Source organism: Planococcus citri, chromosome 5 (assembly GCF_950023065.1).
Source record: "Planococcus citri chromosome 5, ihPlaCitr1.1, whole genome shotgun sequence".
Lineage (NCBI taxonomy): Eukaryota > Metazoa > Arthropoda > Insecta > Hemiptera > Pseudococcidae > Planococcus > Planococcus citri.
The window spans coordinates 15,510,404-15,522,437 of record NC_088681.1 but is presented as its reverse complement, the minus strand read 5'-3'; the positions used below and the strand labels follow the sequence as shown (position 1 = coordinate 15,522,437).

The 12,034-nt window shown below is 37.8% G+C and overlaps 1 protein-coding gene across 2 annotated transcripts in view; it reads right to left on the bottom strand.

Annotated features, from left to right (window-relative positions):
* The window catches only part of Sobp (Sine oculis-binding protein), a 30,009-nt gene that overhangs the window by 2,835 nt on the left and 15,140 nt on the right, over positions 1-12,034 (bottom strand). The window contains exons 2-4 of one of the 2 annotated variants that reach the window (XM_065368512.1): positions 9,071-9,104; positions 8,789-9,004; positions 831-1,065 (exon numbers count right to left, since the gene is read on the bottom strand). In XM_065368512.1, coding sequence (XP_065224584.1) covers positions 831-1,065; positions 8,789-9,004; positions 9,071-9,104 — 485 coding nt within the window. Of the gene's footprint in view, positions 1-830; positions 1,066-8,788; positions 9,105-12,034 lie in introns of both variants that reach the window. The other variant, XM_065368511.1, reaches the window with a different exon arrangement.

Sequence of the window (12,034 nt, the reverse complement as noted above, 5' to 3'; positions counted from 1 at the left end):
TCAAAACCAAAATCATTACACCCCAGCCGGAAATCACCCAAAAAATTTGAAATTAGAAAATTCAGGTACTTGGAAAATCACTAATTTTGATGTAATCTCTAAAAAAAAAAACGATTTTTGGACACTTATTATGGGAAAAATCAAGTATTTGAGAGGTGATTTGAAAACAGCATGAAATTTCGCGTCTTTTGAGCCCAAAACCATTTTTTTGAAAAAATTTTTAGATAGAAAAAAAATGACTAAATATAACAGTTTTTTTTTGCAAAATTTCAACGTTTTTGGCTGCTAAAACCAAAAATTGCAAACCAACTAAAGCTCAGTTGCAAAAAATTTTTGATTCTTTCAAAAGTCTACACTTGGTGTCACATTTTCTTGCATTTGAAATTTTTTTAACTTACACCCCAATTTTTGAAAGCCAAGTTTACCATTTTTTTGAAAATTTCAAATTTACAAATTTTTTCTCCAGCTTCAACAGCTTATAATTACATTATAAATAATTGAAAATTCAAAATTAAGTACATTAATAGAATCTACATCCTTTCAGCTTTCATTTCCATGTTTCAGAATTTTCCTACCTACTATTTAACTCACGCAAACTATTACATTACCTTCACCATTTTTCACATTCCTAGAACATTGAAGTTCCTCTATCTGTAATTCCAGGAAAAGTGGGTGGGGCGAGTTTTTAATGATTGTATGTGTTACTCTAAAGTACATATTTTCAAGTAGAAAACAGTGGTTTCAGGTGCATCCGTCAATTTGACTTTTTTTCTCCTAAATTCTGCTCAGGTCCCACTGTGGGGGGGGGGCGATGGAAGGGGATATCTTACCTACAAAACTGATACTGGCTATCACCATCCTGCAGATCTACGTAATTGACCGTATGTCGAACATGTCTGCACCAATCACACGTCTTGTTACGTTTGAAATTCGCTCTTCTGTAATGCGTGAAGCAGACCTCCGAACAGAAGACCTTATTGCAATTGGCCATTTTGAACGTGAAGCATTTAACAGGGCCTATTTTATGACACCATCCGCAACTAGCGCAACCAGCCGGAACACAAACTGTGAACAAAAATACACACAGATTCGTAAATTACACCGCAGAAGAAAAATCCATGATGCTGGAGCAGCAACCAAAAGGTCAAATCAAAAATAAACATCCGTTTAAAGAGTACGTTTTCAAAGGATGCACGTAAATACACACAGATGAACCCACCTTACGTCCCACAGACCCATCTCTGGAGGTATTTTTTTGTTCTATGTTCCTAGCACTCTATAACTCATCATACATGAGACCACTGACCCCGCCTTTCGGATAAATTTCTCAATCGATAAACTCTCTAAAAGGGATCGGAGGTGTTAAGAAATAACACGAGGGGGCGTATAAATCAGCGTAAATATTGAAAATATTCAATCGACTGGATGGATATGGATAAATACACAGAGAAATTCTAAGATGTACTCTCATATACTCGACTCTTTCGTTGATGTGTAGGTACGAAAGGTATCATTAGCCACTTGGAGATGATTTACCGCACAGACGACGATGATGCTCGTTTATTCGAGCAGAGAATTTTGACACCTCGTAATTAGGCAGACGTATTTATTGCACAGGATGCTAAATTCACACGACTACGACGATATTATATGGCTCAGTTGACGTGAGATGGATTCAATAAGGGTATCATCTCTCTTGATTTTGCTCTCTTCTGCATGGAAGTTTTAGATAGCAAATTAGTGAATCCAAATTTTGATATAATCTATAATAGTAAGAATCAAACGAGCACTTCCAAGTAACGTAACATAGACGAAGAGAAAAAAAAAGTATAGAATTGGGAAAAAAGCGTCGTTAATTTGAGCCAGCAACTCGGTTATTTTTGTCGACCTTAAAAATACTCGGTAGGATATACACACACGATTGTGTGTGCTACTCCTCGATCCTCCTCCTATCTCGATTTATACGTACGAATCTATCTATCTTCGTTTGGCGTTCTTTCTCCTCTCCGGTGTGGTGTACGACGAGTACGCGAGTATATGACTCTCTGGCTCACGTCGTGATGCTGCTGCGTTCGTTGTCGCGGTAATAATACTCTATATACAGCACGCTGTACTGTACGTAGTTGTATAAAACTATCGCGTATACTCTCAGCTAGGGTTGAAATTCGATAACAGGCTGTCTGCCAAAGTTAATATCCGCGCCAGATCTGTTTTATACCTCCTCCTCTTCTAAGTTTTCTATATTCAGATCGTATAACGCCGCCGCCGTCGCCGTCGTCGTCATGTAACTACACACATACTTCATCTCATCATCATCATCACCACACACATACACACACACATACATATGCGGAGTATAAATACAACGTATCTATGTATTACCATACCTACGTATTGTGGAGTAGACGTAGTACATACGTATGTGTAATATACGTAAAATGACGACTGATGAAGACGACGACCAAGACTAAAACCAAAACCCAGTGTTCTATCTCTTTTTTATATGCACGACGCGCTGGCCCTTTATTCTCCGAAACGTGAAGCGAACGAGACCGTAATATGGATACTATACATAGAATCACCATCCAAAAACCCAGTTCCGTTCCAATATTACACAGTTCCTGGAATAGTATTCTATTATTTGAAACTTTACGACGTGATGAGTCCCCATACGTTTCCAAAAATCCGCAATAAGAGCTGAATTTGACCAATAAATATACACTCGAATAAGTTAAATTCGTCAATTGAGGTACCCTAGTGACTTATTTTCCCAAAAAATCCTCACTTTCCATACCTAATTCTAGGCTAGAACGGATGCCAAGACAGGTCAATGACCTTACGAGGCCCAACTGGAAACCAAACAAGAGCCAGGCAACGTTCAAGACCTGGACAGGCAGGTCAATGACCTCGGGATGCCACACAGCACGCCGCTAGACAGACATGTCAATGACCTTTGGAGTCCAAACGGCCTTAAAAACCCAGACATACAGGTTAATGACCTTTGGACGCGATGCAGTCGGGTTAATGACCCTACAAGACCAGACATGGCGTCATGTCGCATGGCCATACAGTCTTTAAAACCCAGACAGACAGGTCAATGACCTCTCAGGATACCTGATTGGACTCCAGACAACGCTCAAAAGCTATACAGGAAGGTCGATGGCCTTTGAAGGCTAGACTGAGAGCCAGTCGACCTTCAGACGCCAGACAGACAGGTCAATGACTTTACAAGGCCTGAAGGCCAGATAGGGGGGAGAAGACCCTTCAAACCCACACAGACAGGTCAATAACCTGCGGATGCCAGATTGGAAGTCAAGCTGGTTTCAGAAGCCAGACAGTCGGGTCAATGACCTTACGAGTCCAAACAACATCACACCCCAGTCATACAGGTCAATGACCTTTGAGCGTTAAGCTGGAAGACAGACAGGTTAATGACCTTCGGAAGCTGCGCTAGACGGCATTCAGAGGCCAGACAGACAGATCAACGACCTTACGAGGCCAAACAACATTCAAACCCTAGTCAGACAGGTCAATGACCTTTGACCGATAAGCTGGACGCCAGGCAGACAGACAGGTTAATGACCTTCGGAAGCTAGACGGCAATCAGAGGCTAAACAGACAGGTCAACGACCTTCTGAAGGCAGACAAGATGCCAGACGAATTTTAAAACCAAGACACACAGGTCAATGACCTTTATAAACCAGCCTGGAACCCGGACGCCCTTCAGAAGTCACACAGATCTCCTTCAAAATGGGTCCTTTCTTAGCCTGGGCCAGAGAAATGTTGTCCAATTTTTCATTATTTCTGATGCCATTTTCTGACCAATTTGACGTTCATTTTGCAAATTAACTAGAGGTTTGTAAAACAGTCGCAATTTTCTACAGATGCAACGATCTACGGCTTAAATCGACATCTGATTTGGACTCGGCAACCTCGAATTAGTCGAAAACGACCTATTACTCGATTTTTTTTGGAAATCAGGAAAATCCAAAAAATGCAAAAAGATTACTTAGTTCATGCATTTTTTCTGGCTAAAAACCTTGTTACCACGAATCGAGTCAAAATTTGAGCTAGGAGAGTTTTTTGGGACGACGAATTCATTTCCGGTGTTAGGTTTTCTCCAAAGCGTAGCCTTCTCACAAAAATGATTCTATTTTGGACTCAGGAAAAAAGCCAAAAAAACAAAGTTGACAGATTTTAGATTTTTGATGACTTTTTTTTTTTTGACTAGTTCGAGGTCGCTGTGAACGAAAGTGACGTTCATTTTGCAAATCGAATTGTAGTTTGCAAAATAGTCGCAATTTCTCACTGAAGCTTCAACGCACGACCCAAATGGACACCGGATTCGGACTCAATGACCTCAAATTAGTAGACAACTCTAACTCTTTTCTTTTTTTTTTTTTTTTTTTTTTTGGAAATCAAAAACATCCAAAAAATGAGTTTTATGGTCAAAAAAACTATTTGTCGTGAATCGAGTCGAAATTTTGGCTAGGAAGTTTTTCGAGACGGCGAATTCATTTTCGGTCTCAGATTTTGATTACAGCGCACCCTTATCTCGGCAATGGCCCATTTTTGAACAAAAAAAAAAATGGGTCAAGAAAAGTTGAGGCAATAAACGACTTCATAGACAGGTCATTGACCTCCAAAAGGTCAGACAAGCAGGTCAATGACCTTAGGAGGTCACACTGGAAATCAGACATTAATCCACCACAAGCCCCAAAAAATTCAAAAAAAATTGGAAAATTCGTGTAACTTACTAGTATAAGCTTAATTTGTTTGATTTTCAGAGTTGCTGATTTCAAATTTTGATTTATGTACTTACTTTTTTCATAGACCCCCCTCCTCCTTAAAGACACGTAAAAAGCCCCAAATTTCAAAAAAAAAAAAAAAAACAAATAATTTGTGTCACCTGTGCGGTTGCTTGAATTTTCAGATCTGCTAATGTTGAATTTCAACTTATTTCTTTGATGCAAATTTCAAAATTACAAAACAAAAATGCAATATTTGTGTGAACTATGGTTTGTTTAATGTTCAGAGGCGCTGAACTTCTTTTTCCAATAAGAGTCACCTAAGCCTCCACAATAAGCCTTCTATTTCAAAAAAAAAAAAAAAAATGAGAAATTCACGTGATGTATTGTTTTTTGCATTTTTTTCTGAAATGTTGAATTCAAATTTCGTCTCGATGTTTTGATTCGAGCTTCAAAGTCGCCACAATAAGCCCCTAAATTTCGCAAAGAATTGAAAAATTCGTGTGACCTACAGTTTGTTTGATCTTTGGAGGCGCTTATCTTGAATTTCGCCCCAATTTTTTGATATGAGCACCCCAAACCCTACCATAAGCCTCAAACATTCCAAAAAAATTGAAAAATTTGAGTAGAATTAGGTTTTTGAATATTGTAACTCACTCTTCTCAAACAAGGCCTTTAGATCTCACAATTCTCAATCCTACAATAAGTCCTTTTGAAACAAAAAAAAAAAAAAAAAAAAATGAAAAAATTCAGTTGACCTAACTATTGATTTGTGGGATTTTCGAAGTCATCGTTTTCAAAATTCAACTCTTTTTCCTAACACATGTTCACTAGGGATCCCAATAACCCCCCCTCTACCATTTTCATAAAACTGAAAAGGTCATCGTCTATGAACCTACGTTTTATTGAGTTTTCGAGTTTTCAGAGGTGTTGATTCCTGAAATTTGAGCCATTAAAAAATGAAATCACAACGATTTCCTCTGCTGAATAATCAATAATTGGAAATATGTATGTATTTAAATATTGAAAGAAACATTTTTTCCAAGCTACAATAAATTGAGCAAAAATGAATAAAAAATTTTGAACTTGAATGGAGTAAAAAATAAAATTGGCATTTGGAATAAACATTTAAAATTTTAAAATTACACACGAGTGCAATTAAATTGGACTTTTTTAAAAAAGAAAGTGCGAAATGTAAAAGAAACTGTAGAAATCTTTCTCAAAAAAATCCAGAATATCGACTGCCTCCCCCCCCCCCAAAAAAAAAGTTATCATCAATGAATTCGGTAAATTAAAAAAATGAAAAAATAACGTAAGAAACGACGAATTCAATATTAAAAAGATACACCAAAGAAATCTTCAAAAAATTGTACAAAAAATTAGGCGGAAGGAGGAGGGGGGGGGGTGCCAATGATCTAAAATCATATTTCGTTTTGAAATTCTAATAATATTTTTTCAAGTTCTCAAAAATTCTTAAAAACAAAAAAAAACATTCAAAAGTTTGAATTTGAGCTAAATCGCTTGAAAAGTTCACTTCAGGTTGAAAATGTCCCATAAACGAAATATTTACATTCCTTCAAAGTGTCAAATCTCTCGTTCCGGAACCAAATGTTTCATTTTTCGTTATTTTTCCAACTCGAAGTGCAGGTGATTTTTTACTGTTCAAGTAACGAATGAGTTTTAAAAAAATGATCTAAAATTGAAAAGAAAAGCAGGTGTAAACTTATTCATCAGAATGAAAAAAATGTCAATATTTTCTCGATCTCCTCCCCCCCCCCCCCCACCTTTAATAAAAATAATGATTGACAACATTTTGAAACATTCTTTCAAAGATCATTTCCAGCATATGCAAGATTTTATAAGAAAAGACTCGAAGTTCCGATTTCCAGCCCGTCAATTGAACGACCCCTTCCGGATCTCAACATCTTCAAGTTGGTAATTTCAAAACATACTCCAAATGTGCCCTTTTTAAAGGTTCAGAAGTTCAGACCTCCCACCCTATTTTTTTCTCATAACTGATCTAGTAGGCCAAAATTTTCCACACTCGTGAAGTACCCAAAAAATTGTTGTTTTTTTCGGAGTTTCCCTTCAACCCCCTCGCACCCTTTGCTTTGCACTGAATAAATTTATTTGTCAACAATCGCTGAAATTCGTCCAAATTGACCTAAAAAACTGATTTATGTATTTGATACGTGTGGATCATGACTTGAAAAAGTTATCTAAATGTGCATTTTGGAGATTTCAATTTTCCACTCAATTCTCAATACATTTTTAACTTGGGAAAAATCAAATACCTATCACGAAAAGCCTTTGCAGGGACCGGACGAGTCATCTTGACTAAGAAAGTGAATATTTCGAGCCAACTGAGAAACGACTCTGGAGAAAAACAAACTTTTATGAAGCACACAGTCCATGTTTCGACCTACATACTTCGAATTGCCTTTGGGAAAATCTATGATTTCAACCCCCTACCCTCTCGGATTTCCACCAATGGGTCATTCCACCTCCAATATTTACCCTCTCATTAAGTAAGAAACCCGCAATCAGTTTGGTCCCAGCCCCCTCAGGGGGCCGGTGGGGGGGGGCTTCCATTATTTTCACATTGTCTCTCAAGGTACTCGATTTCAGCAGCGCATTTCTCCAAAGCGGTGATACTTTGATCAAAACTGATTTCACAGTTCGAAAGTGCATTGCATTCTGAACTTTTTAGGCATTTTGAAATTTTCAAAAGTTGAAAGCTGAACTTTCAAATTGAAAGTTCAAATTTTAAAATGGCGCTGTAAGTGAGAGATACCATTTAAAATTTTGAAAAAATTTCCATAGATGTACCTTCTGATGCTTTTTCGAAACATTCAATGTTCGAGATGGGATCTTTTAATAGAGGGGGAGCACCTCCCCCCCCAAATTTGGGTGAAACTTTCAAAAAAAAATCTGAGGCATGCGATATATCGAATTGTATGTTTTTGGTGACGCTGAACACGAATATGACGCCAGATTTTCGATTGGACCCATCCACGGCCCCCAGCACCTCCTCAAATGAAGTAAAAATTCAAAAAAGTGCTTTTGTTCGTGCGACACATGGAATAGTATGTTTTTGGTGACGCCGAACACGAATATGACGTCAGATTTTTGATTGGACCCATCCACGGCCATCAGAACTTCCCCAAAGAGCCACCCCCTGACACATGACTTTCAAAATCACATTTTTTTGGTCGAGTTGACATGGAATGACCCCAATTTCAACCCAGGGAAAAATTCAACATCCTCCAAACTCTCAACCAATACTGAAAGTACACACCTCAAGCTTCCCATGCGACAAAGATAGGCTCCTAGTCAACCAAAAAGAACCACACAAGCACAAATCGTCGCGTCGCGACGTCGTAGCCATTGCAGCAGCCAGCGATCGCAATAGCAAAGAGCTACAGAAAGAAAGAAAAACGAGACAGAGACAGGCCGAATTCAAGAGCGTAAGTGAGAGATCGCACCGGGATTTATATTTTAGTCGCATTGTGTAAATTTACTCGCGGTTATCTCGGTATAGGGCCCAAACAGATCGCGAGGGAACGAGAGTGTGATAGATGATGCTGATATTCAGATATATGTGTTGGCATTGAGCCTTTTTAATACGGTACGTCGTCGGTGCAAGTGGCTGCGCGGAGGGGGAGGGAGGGGGTATCTTTCTCTATCTGTTTCTCTCGCTCTCATCGTCTATAGTACATACTCGTATACTGTACTAGCGAAAAGTGTGTATTTCGTATATCTATACGTTATTTGTGATGAATTAATTTCGAAAAATTGGATGTTTTCTCGTGTACAAATCTATTTATAAATTTTATATGGTCACTGGCGGACCACACGGCCGCGTTTAAATGGCGTCAATTGGCCTTAATATAGTACTATGTTCTACTTGTACAGTTTTTCGTTCATGCTTTCTTTCTTTCTTCCAATCAGCTCTGAAATATGCTTTCTCTATCGTGTCTATTGACGAAAAAAATTCGTCCTCCTTGGTGAGAGGGGTACATAAAAAGTGGTATGCTTACCATTGGCTGGAGAAGGTGACAGGGAACCATCTCTTCTAGCAGGACTAATACTGCTGTTGCTATTTATGCCACCTATACTGTCTTCCGAACAAGAAGACGACAAAGATCCATCGGAGCTGACAGCAGCTGCAGAGCTGGCGGCGGTAACGCTGGTCGAGCTTCTTTTACGCTGTGGCGTCGTCGTCGTCGTCGGCGTCCGAGTGAACGAGGTGGACGCTGAAAATAAACTCAAATTCAACGCCTGAGTATCTCCGGTATTCATTTTATCGTATCCGTACCAACCTAGCAACTCGTTCATTGCCGTTTCCGCGTACTCCTGTAAGTACATAATTCGCACAGACTATTCGATAATTACCCGTTACGTTACGTCGAATCAACGATGAAAAAAAAAATAGAATAAAAGAACGAGATGGAAAAAAATGCATCTATCGCTCTGTGGTCTGGTTTATAGTCTGGCCTGACTTGGAAATTCTCACAGTCACGCGACCATCGCGGTTTCTCGTTCTTGAGACTTCAGAGTCCAGTCCAGACCACGCGATAAACACAGTGTGAGAAAGTGAGCGCATAATTGACACGTGTAAATTATACATACGCATGTACGACGATAATTTATCGTTATATACTTGCATATAGTCTAAACATTGATTATAATAATATGTAGTATGTACACGTTGCAATCGTAATCGTCTTTCATCGGCCGGCAGAATTTGCCATCTCAGCCATCATGATATTATGTGTGCGAGTACCTCGTACTTTGTGTGGTGTTCAGCATAGCTCTTGTCTTTCAGAATCAGAGAACAGAATGGACCCAGCGAAGAAACCAAAGGGGGATGGGGCAAGGAGCAGCTTGTCCCTCTGGACATCTTGTCAAAGTGGGAAAATTTACCTATACCTACTAGGGTGGTCCTTAACTACATGGTAAGAAAAAAAGGTGCAATTTTTTCCGCTCCCACCCCCTAAAGTGGTGACCTTGGGTGAGAAAATAATTCCCTATTTTTTATTTTTTCCATTTTCGAAAAATTCGGGCTGCGGTGGGCCCCTCAATTTTCAAAAATTTGAAGAAAACCTAATTCGAAGAAAAAATTTCCAAATTTCCAAATTTTGAGTTCCATCATCTCTAGAAGGTCCTTTTTGAGTAAAAAAAGTCTCTCATGGCGATTTTGGCCCTCTCCCATGAAAACCAAACTGACCCCCCAGAATAGCTAAAACTTGTATATTATGTGGGATGTCCTAAAATTAGTTGTTTTTGGTCTTTCCTCCTCCCAACCCCACAAAGTGGTGTCTTTTGGTGAGAAAATAATTCCCTATTTTTTATTTTTTCCATTTTCGAAAAATTCGGGTTGTGGTGGGCCCCTCAATTTTCAAAAATTTGAAAAAAAAAACAATTCAAAGAAAAATGTTTGAAATTTCAAAATTTCGAGTCCCATCGTCTCTAAAAGGTTCCTTTTGAGTAAAATAGACTCTCATGACGATTTTAGCCCCCTCCCATGAAAACCAAGCTGACCCCACCAGAAAAGCTAAAATACAAATTTCAGTTATTCTGGTGGGGTCAGCTTGGTTTTCATGGGAGGGGGCTAAAATCGTCATGAGAGTCTATTTTACTCAAAAGGAACCTTTTAAAGACGATGGAAATCGAAATTTTGAAATTTCAAACATTTTCCTTTCACTCAAATTGAATCGAAACTGGTCCAAAATGTTACCTCTTATTGCGTCTCAAAAATCAAAACTGGAACAATTTGTATCTTTAAAGGAGGGAGGAAAGAGGGAGGTGCAAAAATATTGACATTTTCGGAGATTGTAGACATTATTACGTAGGAGTAACTAATGGTGTAATTTTTGGATTTTTTCTTCTCCCACATTTTTCAGTTTTTCTTTGTAAGTTAGGGGAGCTCGTACTCGATTTTTTCTATAAAAAAAAAAAAAAACATAACTTAATAAACAAAAAAAATTTAAAAAGTAACCAAAAAAAACGCGAACAAAACATTTTAATACAGACAAAAAAATCACAAAAAACCAGAATTGAACTTCATTCAAAAATGTAGGTTTTGGAAATTACTGGCCAAAAAAAAAAACTATGGTATCGTTGGTCAGAAATGTAAAGCAATCTCGCAACTTTTGGGAGTTTACATTGAAACTTTTTGGAAAATTATAACATGAAAATGAGGATTATTGACAAAAAAAAACAAGACTATGACAATTTTAAAACTTTTATGACAACTTTTGGCCAAAAAAAAAAAACAAGACTCAATTAAACAATTTTTAGAACGAATTTAGATAGGATTTTTTTATGAAATTTTTTGCAATAAAGCGACTAGGTATTTTTAGTAATTTTGAACAAAAAATGACACTTCAGCAAAATAGTGAGATTTTTGTAAATTTTCGTCAAAAAGCGTGAATTTTTGATCCAATTTGATGATTTGGCTGAATTTTTTTCTAGAATTCGATCATTCATATAACCTTACCTACAAAGGAATCTTTCGAACTGGCACACCACGATTTGAACGAAATCAAATCCGATTTAAAAAAATTTAACCAAAATCTCCGATACTAAAATTCATTATTATTTAGGATTTTTAGAGTTTTTAAAAAAATTCAAAAATGTAAAAAAGCTATTTTTAAGAGCAATTTTTTAGTACCTATTTTTATTTAAGCAGAGTGAAGCAATGCGAATAATAATTCCTTCGATTCAACTCCTGCACATCAATAACTGACGAAGTATTTACCTCGATTTTTCAGTCGAAAAAATCCTTAAACTGGGCAATTCCCCCCCCCCCACTCCCTCACTTCAAAAAAATGAGTCTCTCAAAAGGTCTAGTTTATTTTTCGTGGGCCGGTTTACATCATTCGTTTCTCAGTAATATTCGTTTTCAAAATTTTGGGAGCATTGAGTCTCCCCTCTCCCCCTCCCCATTTTGTCACTAGTCTAATTTAATTGAGGTATTTTTCAATCAAAAAAGTGCCCGAATTCGGCACATTTTCATGATTTAATAAAATTGACGCACATGAACCACCCTCCCTTTGTTCTGTTTCAAAAAATAGACCCTTTGAGATAAAAAAACGTATTCTCCGATGTTCCCCTCACAATACCGTTCATTGATCGAGTTTATAATCAGAAACGATCACGAGACCAAAGTTTATTTCTACATGGATTTTTTCCCCCATTTTTCCCAAATTTTAGGGGCCTACCCGCCCCCCCACCTCCTCAACAACTCGTCTGGGTCTATAATGCACATTGATGAAGCAAAA